At 40.9% G+C, this 18,573-nt stretch overlaps 1 protein-coding gene across 1 annotated transcript in view; it reads left to right on the top strand.

Annotated features, from left to right (window-relative positions):
* Positions 1-18,573, top strand: part of PPME1 (protein phosphatase methylesterase 1) — a 70,763-nt gene that overhangs the window by 22,826 nt on the left and 29,364 nt on the right. The window contains exons 4-5 of the mRNA XM_055142298.1: positions 7,822-7,879; positions 10,168-10,219. Of these exons, the coding sequence (XP_054998273.1) occupies positions 7,822-7,879; positions 10,168-10,219 (110 nt within the window). The remainder of the gene's footprint in view (positions 1-7,821; positions 7,880-10,167; positions 10,220-18,573) is intronic.

Raw genomic sequence — 18,573 nt, 5'->3', positions numbered from 1 at the left:
TAAAATTTGGGTGAAAATTAACATACATAGTCCAGAGGTAGCCTTCCTATATTCTTTGAAGGTTTGAGCCACTCCTCAGGTATAAAAGCTGAGCTGCAGTGATTTTTTTTTCTTCCTCCTTCCTTCCCCATCTTTTTTTTATTGCTGAAGTTACTGTGATGACTGGGTGTTGTGAACACACTTGACACGAAGGTGTGTGCTCCTTTACTTGTGGTTCTTGCATACCTGCTTACTAGGGATTGCATTCTTAGTTGAGGGCACATATTATGTGCTGTTTGCTGAGGGCCAATGCCGTGCTCACACACATAATCACCAGAGTTTGTACTTCCTGGCTGTTACACTCACACATCTTTTTTAGTTTTGTTTTTTTCTGCAGTCACACCACTTTTTGTGTTGCTTATACAAACAGCTAATTGTCGGGGAGCCAGAAACCACTACAGTGCCAGAGATGACAGATAGTCAAACTGTAAGGCTTCCCAGCTCGCCCTGCCATTTGCAAGACAGGTGTTCTCAGCCTTTGCACTATTCCTCCGGGTCTAAAATCTGAGCTAATGTTACCTATCTGAGCGTTTAGTACCCTTAGAGAGGAGAGCTAAAGATAGGGTGAGAACAGATTTTCCACGAAGCAGCGAATGCTTTTGACAAAGAGAAAATCAGAGTGAAAGTTGAAAGATGTGAATTTTAGTATTTGGCCTGAATAAAACTTGAGACATATTCTGTGCTTTCAGCTATAATAACTTTTTTAAAAAAAAAATCAGATATTTTATACATTTATTTTGTGCTAGTGCTTACATACATGATCCTATTAAACTTCGTTACTGAATTTTAAAGATTGATACTGGTTACTTACTAATTCAGTTTTTTTTTCTTTCTTCTTTTTGGGTCATACCTTGGCGATGCACAGGAGCTACTCCTAGTTCTGCACTCAGGAATTACCCCTGGCAGTGCTCAGGGGACCATATGGGATGCTGGGAATCATACCCAGGTTGGCCGCGTGCAAGGCAAACTCCCTACTCGCTCTGCTATTGCTCCAGCCCCACTAATTCAGTTTTAAGTAGAATTAGTAGAGAAGGCACTCAAGGAGAAATACAAAGGTATTGAAGAGTCTAACAGTGAAGTATGTTCTGGAAATTAAAACTGGCCAAGTATAAAAGATGACAGTGAGAAATAATGTTTTATTTGAAACAGTTGCAAACACATTGAGATTTTAATGTTCAGGGAAATTGAACGTTTTGATGTTTGTCTACTTATTATTGATATATGTGGTTCTGGCGACCAGACCCAGCAGTAGATTATCATAATAATACACTATGATAAACTAGGTTTGACTAGAAAAACAAAAGTAGTTCAGCATTAGAAAAATCTATCAGTGGATCTTTATCCTCTCTTGATGCCAAAAGAGGATTTGGTCAAATACACCCATTCATGTTGAAAATCTTAGCAGCTAAGAATAGATGAAACTCTTCATGGATTTTTAAATTTTATACCAGACATTTATAAATATACTTGATACTAAAGCATGTACACACACACACACACACACAAACATGGTGAAACATTAAAGTTAGGGATATGGTAGGTTGCTATTTTCAGTCTTGTTCTGGAGTTTCTAAACAATAATAAATCAGGGAAAAAGTGATATTTTTTTTTAAGATTTGAAGAATGAAATGAATGTTAGTATACAATTAACAATCCAGGGGCTAGAGAGATAGTACTGGGGTTATAAGAAAATTGTTAGTGTGCAGTTAACAATCCAGGGGCTAGAAAGATGGTGCAGGGGTTAAGGCATATGCCTTGCATGGGCTTAACCCTGGTTTGATCCCCAGTACTGCATGTTCCCTGAGGATTGCTGGCACTTAGCCCTTGGTGGCCCTTGAGCACCATTGGCATTGCCCTGCTGCTGCCTGGTATCACAGAGCCCAAGCAGCAGCACCGTATCCTTGAACCCTGGCTTTGAACTGTTCGGCCTGGCCATCTCTGAATTGCTGTCATGGTCTTTGGGCTCAGGAGCACTACTTAGTAGCCCTAAGGTCTCTCCTACACCTAATCCAAATGGATTAAACTGTTGGATTTTATTTTTTTGGTTTTGGGGCCACATTTGGTGGTGCTTGGGTGTTCCTCCTGGCTCTGCACTCAGATGATCTGGTGATAGGGAGCTGGGGATCAAATCTGGATTGGTTGTGTGCAGGGCAAGTGCCACTGCACTATTGCTCTGACCCTAAACTGCTGAAGTTAAAAAACAAACTCTGAGAACACTCATTTATAACCTTGACTCATGCCTTCTTAAATTTGACCACAAGGAGAGAAGGGGGGGAGAGGGAGAGAGGGAGGGAGAACACCTGCTATAGAAGTAGTCAGTGGGTAGGGGATGGGAGGGAACCTGGGAACATTGATGCTGGGAAATATATACTAGTAGAGGGGTGGGTGTTGGAATACTATCTCACTGAAATCCAATCATGAACAGCTTTGTAAGGGTCTATCACAGTGATTCAATAAAAAAGTTAAAAGCAAAAAAGGTAAAAACCATAGGGGCTGCAGTGATAATAAAGGGTGCCGCTGACCTAGGTCTGATCCCTAGCAATCCTTATGTTCCCCTGAGCACCACCACGAGTGAGTTCTGAGCACAGAGCCAGGAGTAATCCCTGAGCATTGCCAGGTGTGCTTCCGCCCTCCTCCGCGAAAGGTAGAAGCCATAAAAGAAAGATTACTTGCAAACCTTCCTATGGTCTGTGGTCCTGGAGGCTTGCTATCTACCCCCACACATACACTCCCCTGCACCTAATACACCTCCGGATTGTGAGATTTCTGGAGCACTGTAGCCAAGTGTATGTGAACACCACAACTGAAGTGTGTGAATCCTGGTGAGTCCCACAACTAAGGGTGTATGAGTACTGTGGCCAGGAGTGTAGCATGACCTCTGACAAGCATGTGTGTGAGCACACAGTAACCCCTGGTGAGCACTACCATTAAACCGTGGCACCATATCAAAAGGAATGCAACCCCTGGTGGTGATCTGCAGCCAGATTTGGTGAGCATCACAACCAGGTGTGCAGGGGACCTCCGGTCATTGCAACAGCAGAAGTGGAGGGAGGTGGGGAGAAGGTATTTTAAAGTTTAAACAAAAGCTAGATAAAAATATTTGATTATGTATCATAAGGGGCTGGAGCGATAGCACAGCAGGTAGGGCTTTTGCCTTGCACACGGCCGACCCAGTTCGATTCGTCTCTGTTGCTCTCAGGGGTCCATCTTACTGTTAATGAAGAAAAAAAATAAAAGAATGCCACTTGTCACAGTTGCCAGAATTAGAAAGTTAGAGGAGAGTATCATGTCCGTGGATACTTATTTCTTCATATCTTCACCAATTTTTAATATGCCACTCAGGACCTGTTTTGTCAGTTACTAAAACTGAACTATTTTCCTAGCCTACTTACTTAGTAGATAATTTTGTGAGATAACAGTGACACAGAAATATTTTATTACCATGAGAGCTTGCAATTTTGTCTCATTCTTGAGTTCAGAGCAGGCTGAACTTCAGCTATCCCCTAGAAATACCTGGGAACTCTTGACATGTATGGACGTATATTAGGCCCCTTCAGGTAGCACTTAACTCAGATTTTCTGTGGCGTTAGGACCTGGACAGTAGTACTTGCTTAAGTTCGTTGTATGTCTCTGTTATGCAATCAGAATTGAGAACAGTTTGGGCTGGAGCGATAGCACAGCGGGTAGGGCGTTTGCCTTGCACGTGGCTGACCCAGGTTCGATTCCTAGCATCCAATATGGTCCCCTGAGCACTGCCAGGAGCAATTCCTGAGTGCATGAGCCAGGAGTGACCCCAAAAAGCAAAAAAAAAAAAAGATTGAGAACAGTTTGGCGATAGCTTGCTTGGATTTTAATCTTGGCTTTGCCAGTGCCTCACTGTTGGGCTCTGAGCAGCTTTCTTAATTGCCCTATAAAATGTCTGCATCTGTAACATGAAAATTATGTCTGAATAAGAGTTGAGAGAAAACTATAGGTAGTTCCCTTGAAATTATTGATGTATGACTCATGGTAAGGTTAGTTCTCTTTTGATGCAGTCTCTTCCTAGTTTGGAAATTAGAGTGATAACTCACTCTATAGGTGTTAGGATTGGAGGGGTATTCATCTTTTAAAGTTTTACAGAGTTCACTAGTGAAGCCATCTGGTCCTAGACTTCTTACTAGGTATACTTTTATTTATCTTTTGATTTCTGTACTTAAGTTTGGTCTGTTCAAGCTTTCTGTTTCTTCCACACTCTTGGGAGGTCGTATGATTCTAAAAACATTGTTCATTTCTCCTAGGTTGTCTAATTTGCTTGCAGATAAAAATTCAGAGTACTTTTCTTTTGGGCCCACACCTGGCAGTACTCATGAGCACTTTGCCGTAATTGGGGGACTATGATATGTTAGAGCTAGAACTCGGACTCCTGCGTACAAAACATGCTCTCCCACACGTCAAAGCATCTCCTTGGCTCCCACTCTGTCTTTTAAGATTCTGTGTAGTTCTCCAGTATCCAGTCGCAACTTCTCTTTTCATTTTATCATGGGTTTTTCTTCTTCTTTTTCTAGGGAGTAAGGTGAAGATTTTTTTCCCCTCAAGACTTAGCACTTGGTTTTATTGATCATTTGTCTCATTGGTTTGGTCATTAATTATTCCTGCTGCTTATATTTTTTTATTATTTCCTTCTTTCTGACTTTCAGTTTTATGTTCTTTTGTATTTCCTGTGTAAGGTTAGATAATTTCTTTGAGACTTTTATTTTTTATGGATGTGGATCTGTATAGTGGTGAGCTCTCTTCTTATTACTTTTGTTCGCGTCCCTGAGGATCTGGTAACTCATCTGTTTTAATTCTCCGGGTAATGTTTTATTTGTCCTTTGATTTCTTAGTTGACCCACAAGTTATTCAGAAATTTGTTGCTTACTGTCTGCAGGTTGAAGTATTTCTCATCTTCTTTTTGTTGACATATAACCTCTTCCTATTGTGATTAGAAAAGATGCTTGACATGATTAAATCTTCACATATTTACTGATTTACTCTTTGGTGATGCCTGTATTTGAGATTTTCATATGTCATTGTGAACAATGTATGTCGCGCGCCGCTTCTACCAGCGAAGAAACACGCAACTCGGAGATCCTTCTTGCCAGGATTTATTCAGGGACTTTCCATGAAAGGGGAAAAAACGGGAAGGAGAGGGAACAAGGAGGAGGAGAGAGGGACACACGAGGGGGAACCTCTAGCCAGGTGACTTCCCCCCTTATATACCTCTCGCTGCTTATTTACGCCCAAGTGTCTGCAGCTGATAGGCTAGTTACACCTTGTGGTGGGCGTGACAGGACATCCTGTTTCCTTATTAGGAGTTGTTTTCAAAGCATGGTGCAATTAACAAACAGGTGTTGTTTACCAAGCAGGTCCTGTGGAGGCTCTCCACAAATGTATATCTTAGGCATGGAAATTTTTGTTGCTATACATCTTAGCACAGTGGGTAGAGCGTTTGCCTTGCACAAGGCAGACCCGGGTTCAATTCCTCCATCCCTCTTGGAGAACCTGGCAAACTACCAAGAGTATCCTGCCTGCACTGCAGAGCCTGGCAAGCTACCCGTGGCGTATTCGATATACCAAAAACAGTAACAACAGGTGTCATAATGGACACGTTACTGTGCCTGCCCGAGCAAATCAATGAACAATGGGATGACAGTGCCACAATGCTATATCTTTATATATGTTGTGTCCATCTCATCAGTTGTTTGATTTACTGTTGATGTTTTCTTATTAATTTTTTGTCTGGATGATCTGTCCACTGCTGTAGGTGGTGTGTTGTGATCACTATAATTATTGTGTTGTTGTCAGGGAATCCCTTTTGGTCTTTTAAGTTCTTTTAATACACAGAATCCCTTAAGTTTATTGTATAAATATTGATAACTTCTTTTACTTTTTGATCAGAATATAATAGTTCTCTCTTAGTACATCTAAGAGATGTACACATCTAAGTTCACATTTTTCATCAGATTCGAAATTAGCCCTTGTCCCTGAAATACTGGCTTAAAACACATTGCCTCCAGACGCCTAGTCAGAAAATCAAACTTTGACTCATTATTTGTGTTTGTTACTAATGTCATGCTTTTATTCATAGTATAAATCTTGACTTTTTTTGTTCCTCGTTGGGTCACACCTGGCGACTCACAGGGGTTACTCCTGGCTTTGCACTCAGGAATTACTCCTGGCGGTGCTCAGGGGACCATATGGGATGCTGGGAATCAAACTCTGGTCAGCTGCGTGCAAGGCAAATGGCCCTACCCGCTGTGCTATTGCTCCAGCCCCTAGATCTTGATTTTTAACCAATTCAACCATAATCTGTTTTGAATTGGTAATTTCTAACAGTCACATTTAGGATTGTTTTTTATGTATGGGGCTCATTGACATTCCCTTTGCTTTTCTTGTTTTATATTTCTGTTGTTTCTTTTTCCATTGTTGCCATATACTTTTTATTTTGATTACTTTTGCTGGTGATTCTAATTTCTCCCTCCCCCCTTCTGGGTATGTCTTCTCCAGGTTTTTGTTCTGTGATTATTATGAGGATTGTATACTTTTTCCAGGATAGTCTTATTTTGTGCTAGTCTTGATTTGCCATATTTAGACTAAACCAGAGATTCACAAGTTTATATGATATACAACCTCCTTTTCAGAAAAATCAGTCATTCAGTGCTTTTCCCTCTTATTTTATTTGTAAAAGTTAAAAAAAAATGCTGATGACATTCACTAACAATAATTCTTGCCTGTTGTTGAAAAAAATTGTTCAGTTGAGGAAAGTTCTTTTTCAATTTTGTTTTAACCTCTAAAATTATGTATCTCCATGGCATCGTTTGTTTTCATTTTATTTTCATTTATTTATTTATTTTTGCTTTTTGGGTCACACTTGGCAATGCACAGGGGTTACTCCTGGCTCTGCACTCAGGAATCACCCCTAGCGGTGCTCAGGGGACCATATGGGATGCTGGGAATCGAACCCGGGTCGGCCGCACGCCCTACCTGCTGTGCTATCGCTTCAGCCCCTTTTTTCTTTCTTTTTTTTTTTTTTTTTTTTTTTTGCTTTTTGGGTCATACCTGGCAGTGCACAGGGGTTAATCCTGGCTCTGCACTCAGGAATTACTCCTGGTGGTGCTTGAGGGACCATATGGGATGCCGGGGATCGAACCCGGGTCGGCCGTGTGCAAGGCAAACGCCCTACTCGCTGTGCTATCACTCCGGCCCCTTATTTTTTATTTTAACTGTGGTAAATCTTGTGTACAAGCTAGTGAAACAAGTTAATCACTGCATCTTGAATCTTTGATTAATTTCATCATTTATACTGCTTTCAGGGTTATTTCAGGATCTGAATATCACGTTGGTATGATATCCTGAGTCATGATATAAGTGGATTCATGTCCTTATTTAGGTAATGTCCCTTCCAGACTAGGAAAAATAATTAAGGAATATGACCAAAAATTATAGGTAATAACTGAGCTCAGAGGATCATTGCTTAAAGTTGCTTATTCTGTTTCATTTTAAAAGATGAAGGTTTTAGAAGAGATTTAGGTGTAGAAAGCCATATATTTAAGTCAGAATTCATAATTTATAATTTAGAAAATGCACCGATAAGCAGGAAATGTGTTTTAAAAATAAAAAGTGACATTTTTTGGTTTTTTTCTTGAGTTCCTTGAATCCTGACAGCAATTTATCATTATTAATAGATATCATTATTCAACAGTTATCATTATTAATAGAAAAAATGGCTAACATGTAATTTTCTACTTTTCCTTTTCCTCTTAGGCAGCTATCATTAGTAGGGTTCAATGTAGAATTGTGGCCTTGGATCTGCGAGGTCATGGTGAGTAAAGTTCTTTTTCTCTTTCATTTATTTTATTTTTTTGGTGGGGGCACACCCAAAAGGTATGTTTACTTCTAGCTTACTCCTGACTCAGTGCTCAGGGATCACTCCTAGTGGCTCTTGGGAAATAATGTGCAGTGCCTAGGAAACCAGGATTAGCCACAAGCAAGGCAAGTGTCTTAACCCCTTTACTATCTCTTCAATCCTTCCTGTTTTTGGAGTAGTCATAGCCCAACAGTTCTCATCAGGTCCTACCAAGGCACTCCTGGTGGTGCTTCAAGGGTCCACCGTACAGTGCTAAGATCAAACTCAAGATCAAACTCAAAGTACAGATCAAACGCAAGACTTCAACAGGCTCTGCTCGTGCAGTACTCCTTGATCCATATTGCCGATCATTTATTGGGGAGTGGGGGGCAGGGGCAGGCATGTCGGGAACAGTTTTTCCCCCAATGGTGCCCAGAAACATTGTGCACTGGGTCCAGGCAGACGTGGGGCAAAGGAGAATGGGCATGTGGAGAAACACCCTCCAGGAGCAGCTGATGGCTGTTCACTTTATTGCCAAATACACACAGATATTATAGAGGGTCTCAGCTTTACAAGAAAGTCCAATACTGGCCTATCACTGCTCCTTCTCTGCTATGCTTCGGTCCAGTCCCAGTCAATGCTAGATGCTTCAGTTAGGATCACTTGCTAAGTATAAGGAACAGTTTCTGTGCCAAGGGCTCATGTGAGTAGGAGGTCGAGTGAGGCTCAAGGCCGAACACCCAGTGCTGGCTGACACCCTGTTCTTGCCAACTTTGCCCAGATACTTCCTTTCACAAGGCTTCGCTTCTGAGCTGCTTTGCAAGGTCAGGTCTTATCTGCACTTGTGTCACCCTGCTCCACATCTCCCCCTTTTTTATTTAAATCAAAGGCAGACAGCATAAATAATAAAGATCATAAAGGGTTAATCCCATTTAAAGGTATATTGCCCTCTCATTCTCTTTGCTGGTAATACGTTTAAACTATCACATTAAATTGATTTCTAGTCATTTTGCATGAACACAGCAGGAGACAAATTAAGCTTAAAGGTGGCTCCTCCTAGAGACATCTTGTAATTAGGATTACAGTCCTCAGGCCAGATTAATCCTTCCCAACTCTAGCATGACCCTTGTCCAGTCACTTCTGTTAGGGTCATGACGAATTTGTCCACGACTATGCTCTTAACTTACTCTAAGCTTTATGGCACTAACAAGGAATAGGGGATAGAGAGCAGTGGGCGTATCCAATTGATCTGGCCCAATAAACTTTGAAGGGCTGCTAATGTAAGCTTAGATGCAAGGTGAAGTCGAGGTGGAGACCCTCTGTGATATCTGTGTGTATTTGGCAATAAAGTGAACAGCCATCAGCTGCTCCCAGAGGGTTTTCTCTGCGTGCACGTTCTCCTTCGCTCCACGTCTGCCTGCACGTTCTCCTTCGCTCCACGTCTGCCTGGACCCGGTGAGCAACGGTCCAGGCACTGTTGGCGGGAAAACTGTTCCCCAACACAGGCATACCTGGTGATGCTCAGAGATTGCTCTTGACTCCGCACTTAGGAATTACTCACATCATTGCTCAAGGGACCGTATGGAATGCTGAGGATCAAATCCAGGTCTGCCATATGCAAGGCTAATTAATGCCCTACCCACTGTACTATTGCTCTGGTCTTTTGATTTTTAATCTTTGACTCAATGATGTATTCACTAATTTCATTGAGTAGTTTTAAGTGTTATTACTATTTGCATCGTAGTAATAAAATAACCTGGTTTGTGCTATATTGGTATTTTGAGAGAAGGCTTACTTAGCATCCCTTAAGTATGGATGTATGAATAAGTGAGCGTGGATAAATTTTTATCATAAAAATTTTACCATGGGGGCCGGAGCAATAGTACAGAAGATAAGGCATTTGCCTTGCATGAGGCTGACTTGGATTCGATCCCTGGCATCCTATATGGTCCTCCAAGCACCACCAGGAATAATTCCTGAGTGCAGAACCAGGAGTAACCCCTGAGCATTGCTGGGTGTGACCCAAAGCAAAAAAAAATTAAAAAAAATTTATCATGGAATATGAATAAATTTTGCTAGATTACTGTAATTATCCACCTTAAATTTGCTAACTGTAAAGATGTATTTAAATAGAAATGTCTGTGCCCATCATTTACAGTAATGAGTACCTATCTCATTCCTCAGTCGTGAAATATTTGATAAAGAATACTTTTGCTTTTATAATTCACATCATTTAGAATTTTGTTTGAAACATTTCTTTTTAGGTGAAACAAAAGTAAAGAATTCTGAAGACCTGTCTGCAGAAACAATGGCAAAGTAAGTTAACCAATATTGTTTATACATAGCTTGTACTTTGATTACTATTAGTAATATACTTTATCATTCTGATGAGATTGTTAGACGATATTTTTTTTTTTAATTTTTTATTGAGTCACCATGTGGGAGATTGTTAGACGATATTTAGCACAGGGAAAATTTTCTTTCTGTTTACTTCTGGGATCTTCTTACTATTTAATCCTGAAAGAAACCTCCAACTAGTCTTCATTTATAGCCAGTGTCATGGTCCTCACATACTTCACTGTCACTGTCATCCCGTTGTTTATTGATTTGTCCAAGCGGGCACAGAAACGTCTCTTCTCACATTGAGAGACACCTACTTCAAGGTAAATTTTTCGTATTAGCTTTTGGAAAGTTTTCTTCTGTTGACAACACAGACTAGAACTCGGATATATAATGGGAACCCATATTTGGAAAAATGATTATAAATAAGAGATCCTTGAGATGTACCTTAAGTCTCAAAGTGAAACAAACAGCAATATCAAATGAGTATATTGTGCATAGTACATCTCAAAGCTGGTCATTGATCAGATTATTTAAATGATTAAAATACAGATGATTTGGCTCTGCCTCATAAATGTTGAACTAATGTTTTACCAGTGAAATTTTGGCATTGATGTTTTGAGAAAGCTCTAGGATCTGATGCAGCCTGTTTCATGACTCATGTTTGGAAACTATTACGCTGTATTTTAAGCAGGATTTTTCTTTTCTTTTTTAAAATTTTACTTTCATAAAATTATTCACAATAATGGATTACATTTAATATTTCGACACCAGTCCCACCACCATTACACCTTTCCACCACCACTCAAACCTGCCCAAAAAGGCAGATGCTAGATAATTTATTTTGTGTTGCTTGTTATGAATAGCGTAACATGTCACGTGGCTGCCTGCACACTCCAGGAATTCTAAAATTTTAGATATTAGGGGCTGGAGCGATAGCATATCGGGTAAGGCATTTGCCTTGTATGTGGCTGACCTGGGTTCGATTCCTCCGTCCCTCTTGGACTGCCTGGCAAGCTACCAAGAGTATCCCGCCCGCATGGCAGAGCTTGGCAAGCTATCCGTGGCGTATTTGGTATGCCCAAAACAGTAACAACAAGTCTCACAATGGAGACATTATTGGTGCCCGCTGAGCAAATTGATAAACAACGGGACGACAGTGCTAGATAATTAGGATATGGAGAAATCTCTGCAGAGAGCTGCTGTGTTCCCAGATCCTTTTGTGTGTCTCTGTATCATGGCCGTTAATGAGCTTAAATAGCAGCTGGAGGCTGCCCGTGGACGTGACCTCCAGGGTCCCATAGGGATGGGGAGATGAAAAAGAACCATCTCATCACCTATCCCTTGTGGCACAGAATTTGCAGTCACTGATAACAAAGCAGGATTTTTCTAACTACCCTGCTTTAATATGTGTTGGGGGGAAGGGGGCAGGGAGGTAGGGAGGAAAGGAGGTAGGAAGGAGGAAGAGAGAGAGAGGGAGGGAAGGGAGAGACTGACTGACTGACTGACTGACTTACCAGCGCTGTCAGGAGTAATCCCTGAGCACTGCCAGGTGTGACCCTAAAATAAAACTCCCTTTTTCAAGTGTTTGGCCAACTTTAGTCAAGAACTTTTATCCCTTACTATTTTAGCAGCTTTAATTTTGGATTCAAAATTAAACTATTTTCCTTTCAAAACCCAAATTCATGTACAGTCATAATTTTATTGGCATAGTAGCCACAATGATGTGCTTTATCACTGTATCACTGTCATCCTGTTGGTCGATTTACTCGAGTGGGCACCCGTAATGTATTACCGTCAGTCCTGGGATTTTAGCACACTCTCCTTACTCGTCTTTCCCAATGATTGGAGGCTCTTTCAGGGTCAGGGGAATGAGACCTATCACTACTGTTTTAGGCATATCAAATACGCCACAGGTAGCTTTTCAGGCTCTGCCGTATGGGCGGGATACTCTTGGTAGCTTGCCGGGCTCTCCGAGAGAAATGTATATATCTGTTACATATTTGGGATATGAATACGCCATGGGGAGCTTGCCAGGCTCTTCCATGCGGTCAGTAGACTCTCAGTAGCTTGTCAGGTTCTGACAAGAGGGACAACTAGGCTATTAGATGTTGCGCGGGGGCAAGGGACTGTGTCGCTCTCTTCCGGGAGCTTGGCTTTATAGTCTCTGGATGTTGGCCATTGATGGGATTACACAGCACCTGGGGCAGTCTCTGGGTGTGAGTGCCTAGCTGTTGGAAAATGGGGGATCTGGGTGGAAGAGGCCCAGTCCTGATCAGAGCAGCCTTGGAGATCTTGGTTCTGGGTCCCGCACACCTGGGTTCCTCTGCCGGTTCCTTCATGTGTGAGGCTCGTCCGAACATGTGGAGAGTGGCCTTGAGTATGGCTGTAAAATATAAAGATGTACTTTAAAATTGCTGAAATTCATTAAGTACAAGTTAACAATTTGAAAGGAAAATAATTTCTCATTTGGGTAGGGGTTTATGCCACTCCCAGTGGTATTCAGGGCTTATCCCAGAGTCTGCTCAGGGCTCACTCCTGACTCTGCTCAGGGCGCAATGTGCAGTGCGGGGGATCAAACTGGGCTAGCCACAGGCAAGACAAGTGCCATACCTCCTGTCCCTGAATATTATTATTATTCATTTAAATTAATATTTTCACTAGTATAGATAAAAAGATTTTCTTAAACTATTGTGGAAACTGCCTCAGATCGATGTGAGGTCACAAATAGAATTGTGATAATTGAACGTTATTGCTTTTTATGGGCTGGAGCGATAGCACAGCGGTAGGGCGTTCGCCTTTCACACAGCCAACCCGTGTTCGATTCCTCTGCCCGTCTTGGAGAGCCTGGCAAGCTACCGAGAGTATCCTACCCTTACGGCAGAGCCTGGCAAGCTACCCATGGCATATTGGATATGCCAAAAACAGTAACAGTAAGTCTCACAGTGAGAGATGTTACTGGTGCCCACTCAAACAAATCGATGAGCAACAGGATAACAGTGACAGTTACAGTGATTGCTTTCCATAGAGAAGGAGAGACAATAGTGTATTGGTATCATTCTATTCAGTGAACACCTGCTTAAGATAATCACAAAAATGGAGCCAAGAATCTGTTGTCTTAATTCCCAATGCATTTGTTGTGTGAAAATCATAAAGCCTGGAAGTATTCAAGCTTGATGGTAATATCCATAAGAAACTATATGAGTGATTTTTAAAGACTTAAGGGGCTTCTTAGAAAACTAATAAAATACATTTTTTAAGTGGCCAGGCTGCAAGGCAAAGGGCCATTATGACTTGACTGACATTCTAGAGGAAGTTGAAGAATTGGTTGAGGATCTTTTTTTTCTTTTTTTTTTGCTTTTTTGGGTCACACCCAGCGATGCACAGGGGTCACTCCTGGCTCATGCACTCAGGAATTACTCCTGGCGGTGCTCGGGGGACCATATGGGATGCTGGGATTCGAACCCGGGTCGGCCGCGTGCAAGGCAAACGCCCTACCCGCTGTGCTATCACTCCAGCCCCCTAATTGGTTGAGGATCTTAAAGAATCATTACCTGATAAAGTATCATCCTGGGGCAGTCAGGATAGAGAAACCACACAGTAATTTGAAGAGGAAGTTTTATTATCAGGATTAACTATAACAGGAAATTTCAGAAATTAGAAATTACTAGTAAAAAGATAATTCTGAGGAATATAGGTTAATTGTGAGAGTCATTTTATATTCTGTGTGTGTATATATATCACATAATCATATTCTACCTTTTAAATATATAACAATTTTATTATCAATAAAACTGGAAAATTTTTCCCAAAAAAAGGCAATAGGAATAACAGGTAAGATAACCACTACGATCTTGGGCTGAGATAAAAGATAGAACACTGATAGAAGAGGTTGGGAAACAGATGTTGCTTAAGTAGGAAAGACAAGGGCTAACTGAAAGACTTAAAGTCACTTTGATACATCATAGAAGAATTTGGCAGAAATCTTTTTTTTCTTTTCTTTTCTTCTTGGGTCACACCCGGTGATGCACAAGGGTTACTCCTGGCTTTGCGCTTAGGAATTACTCCTGGCAGTGCTCAGGGGACCATATGTGATGCTGGGAATCAAACCTGGGTCAGCTGCTCTCAAGGCAAATGCCCTACCCATTGTGTTATCGCTCCAGCTCCTGGCAGAAATCTTTTCTCTAGGATTCAGGGAAAACTTCACTGTGGAAGTGTCTTAGTAGAGACATAATAAAACAAAATGATGGTGGATGGTTCCTAAGACCTGCTATATAAGGAGTGGTTATGGTTCTTCTGTACTTAGTTATTATGGAATCTTAGCAATATGGCTTAGTGGCACAGGACCTTGCCTGCATAGTTGAGGCTGTGAGTTTGATTTCTACTAGTGCAGTTCCTGGCATTGTCATGATTCCAAGTAGATGCAGAGCCCCCATGAAATGTTACCAAGTGTATGTGTGCTAGAATGGAAAGTTTTTTGTCTGTGACTTCTACAGTGTGTTGACACAACTTAGCAACATACTGGTTGGCAAAGGAAAATTACCTTTAAAAAGTTATTTTTTGTTTTTGGGGCCACACCTGGGGTTCTCAGCTAGTCCTGGCTCTGTGCTCAGGGGTCACTTCTCCTGAAACTCAGGGGACCACATGGTGCTAAGAATCTAACCATTGTCAGCCATAGTATAGGCAAGCATCTTACCCCTGTACTGTCTTTCCAGCCCTAAAGATTGGCTTTCATTGGCCACTGTTTCTTTACATACTACATATAAGTGAAATCATTTCGTATTTATCTTTCTCCTTTGTTTAGCATATTTCATTCATGTTGTAGCAAAAGCAAGACCTTACCTTTTTCTTTATTATTATTATTATTATTATTATTATTATTATTATTTTTGTTTGGCTTTTTGGGTTGCACCCTGCGATCCTCTGTGGTTACTCCTGGCTCTGCACTCAGGAATCACTCCTGGTGTTGTTTGGGGGACCGTATGGGATGCTGGGGACCAAACCTGGTCGGCCACATGCAAGGCAAATGCCCCACCCGCTGTACTATCACTTCAGCCCCGACCTTTTTCTTATAATGAAGTTTTTCATAATGTACGTATTCTTTATCCATTCATCTTTCATTGGGCATTTGGGTTGTTTCCAGATCTTGACTCTGGTAAACAGTGCCACAGGGAACATAGGTGGGCACAAGTGTTTTTAAATTAATGTTTTTATGTTCTTTGGATAGATACCTAGGAATTGCTGGATCACATTATAGTTCTGTTCTTATTCATAGATTTATTTTTGTGGTGCCAGGGTTCAACCCAAAGCCTCATACATGCAGTTGAGTGCTCTACTGCTGTGTTTCATTCATGAAAAGGTAGTTTAGTTTTGAATAATTTTCATACTGTTTCCATTGAAGCTGGATTAGTCTTCATTCCCATCAGCACTAAATGAGAGTTTCTTTTCTCTGCTCCCCTGCCAGCACTGACTGTTTCTGACCCTTTGATATAGGCTATTCTCAGTGGTATGAAGTGATCCCTCATTCTCATTTTGATATGTAGCTCCTTGATAATAAGTAATTAGCATTTTTCATGTGTCTATTGGCTACCTGTATAGCTTAATGAAATCTCTCTTTAGCTCTTCTTATATTTCACTGGGGTTGTTTTATGATGTTGTTTTGTGAATTCTTTATATATTTTGAATCTTAGCACTTTGTCAGATATATGGTCTTAATATTTCTCCCATTCAGTAGCATGTCATTTTGTTTTAGTTATTCTTTTGTCATGCAGAACCTTTTCAATTACGTATAATCTTACTTCCTTTTCCTTGTTTTGTGTGTGTACAGTGTAGTCCAATCCCCCAAGAACCACTGAAGCCACTACAGAGTATTTCTTCAACATTTTATGGTTTCAGGCTATATCCCCAAATCTTTAATCCATTATAAGCTAACTTTTTCAGGGACAAACACTTTCGGGGACAAAAACATGCAAGGAAGGGGGAAATTGGTGCTAAGAGAAAGGAAAAAGGAAAAGGTAACAGGCACTAGAAAATAAAAATAAATTATTAAAATGCAGTAGATAAAGATAGTTGCCAGTTTGATTTCTTGATAAAATTAATGAAGCAATAAAACACTTAGGTATTTTCTGAATTCATTTTGTGAAATAAAAATCTCAATTTGTACGTACTTAGAGGGCAATTAGTCAGACTTTAAAGTAATGCTAACAGGATCCAGAGAGATAGTACTCTATTATAGCTTGTCTTTTATGTGACTGAGCCAAATTTGATCTCTGGTACCTAGTCCCCTTAACACCCCTGGTAGTGATCCCTCATTGCAGAGTTAGGAGTAAGCCTCAGTACTGGCGGGTGTGGCTCAAAAACCAAAAATAAACTAGTACTGACAGTATAATTAGTTGTAAATAACAACTTTAGAATTTAACTATTTTTAAGACGCAACTATACTAAAAGTAAAATTCAAGATTGGAGCTTGTGTCATTTGAATAGTACTTGTTTTCCTATTGTATCTGTAATATGCTATATTGCTTCTCATGAAATAAACTCTTATTAGTACATGTGATAGATTCTCTTTGAAAAGCATCCATCAGAATTACAGTGTCTAGTATAGATCAGGGCTGGAGCAATAGCACAGTGGGTAGGGCGTTTGCCTTGCATGCGGCCAACCTGGGTTCGATTCCTCTGTCCCTCTTGGAGAGCCCAGCAAGCTACCAAGAGTATCTGGCCCACACAGCAGAGCCTGGCAAGCTCCCTGTGGCATATTCGGTACGCCAAAACCAGTAACAAGTCTCAATGGAGACGTTACTGGTGCCTACTCGAGCAAATCGATGAGCAATGGGATGACAGTGACAGTTACAGATTAGATTTGTTAGGTAATCTCTGAAAATCTCTTTATCTTTTCTGTGGAAATTTTTCCATGGAATATCAGGACATGTCTTGAGAAAAGCAATCATTTTATTTTTTTAAATTGAATCACCATGTCCCCATGAGATAGTTAGAAAGCTTCCGTGATTGAGTTTCAGTCATACAATGTTCCAGCATCCATCCCTCCACTAGTGAACATTCCCACCACCAATATCCCCTGTATCCATCCAGCCATCACCCCTCCCAGCCTGCCTCCATAGCAGTCTCTCTCTCTCTCTCTCTCTCTCTCTCTCTCTCTCTCTCTCTCTCCCCCTCTGCCCTCCCCCTCCCTCCCCTTCCTTCCCTCACCCCCTTCTCTTTTTTTCAGCCCCCTCTTTTGGTCATTATTGTTTGCAATGAAGATCCTGAGAGGCCATCATGTTTTGTCATTTGCCCACTTTCAGCACATATCTCCAATCTGGAGCAATCCGTTCCAAACATTATTGTCATAATCGTCCCTTCTCTGTCCCTACTGCCCTCTCCCCCAGCCCTTGAGGCAGACTTCCATCCGTGGGCCTTTTGTCCTGACCCTCGTTTCTTCTGTCCTTGGGTGTTAGTCTCTTACTATGTTTTTTGTTTTTTTTAATGTCCCACCAATGAGTGCAGTCATTCTATGTCTGTCCTTCTAACTTATTTCACTTAGCACAATACTCTTCCTTTCCATCCATTTATAAGCAAATTTCATGACTTCTTTTTCTAACAGCTGCATAGTATTCCCTTGTGTAGATGTACTGATTTCTTTAACCAGTTGTCTGTTCTCGGATACTCAGATTGATTCCAGATTCTGACTATTGTGAATAGTGCTGCAATGAACATACAGGTGCAGATTTCATTTCTGATATGTGTTTTTGCAGCCTGGGAGTTTATTCCCAGAAGTGGTATTGCTGGGTTATATGGAAACTCAATTTCTAGTTTTTTGAAGAATGCCTATACTGTTTTCCCAAAAAGGCTGTATCAGTCAGCATTCCCACCAACAGTGAATGAGATTCCCTTTCTGAGTCAGCACTGGTGGTTCTTACTCTTTTTGATGTGTGCCAGTGTCTGTAGCGTAAGGTAATAATCTCATTGTTTTGGTTTGCTTCTCCCTGATGACTAGTGATGTGAAGCATTTTTTCATGTGCCTTTTGGCCATTTGTATTTCTTCTTTGAGAAAGTTTCTGTTCATTTCTTCTCCCCATTTTTTTTTCTTAGAAAGTTCTACCAGTGCCTTGTATATCTTAGATATTAACCCCTTATCTGATGGGTATTGGGTAAATATTTTTTCCCATTTTATGGGCTGTCTCTGTATCTTGGTCACTTTCTTTTGAGGTGCAGAAGTTTCTTTGTAGTCCCATTTGTCTCTAAAAAGCAATTATTTTGGTAAATGAATACTTTGACTAATAATATTAGTTATCCAGGTGGTAGATACTCGAGTGAGTGATCATAACTGTCTT

Source organism: Sorex araneus, chromosome 6 (assembly GCF_027595985.1).
Source record: "Sorex araneus isolate mSorAra2 chromosome 6, mSorAra2.pri, whole genome shotgun sequence".
Lineage (NCBI taxonomy): Eukaryota > Metazoa > Chordata > Mammalia > Eulipotyphla > Soricidae > Sorex > Sorex araneus.
The sequence above is the reverse complement of the archived record's forward strand: the minus strand, read 5'-3'. Positions and strand labels throughout refer to the sequence as shown.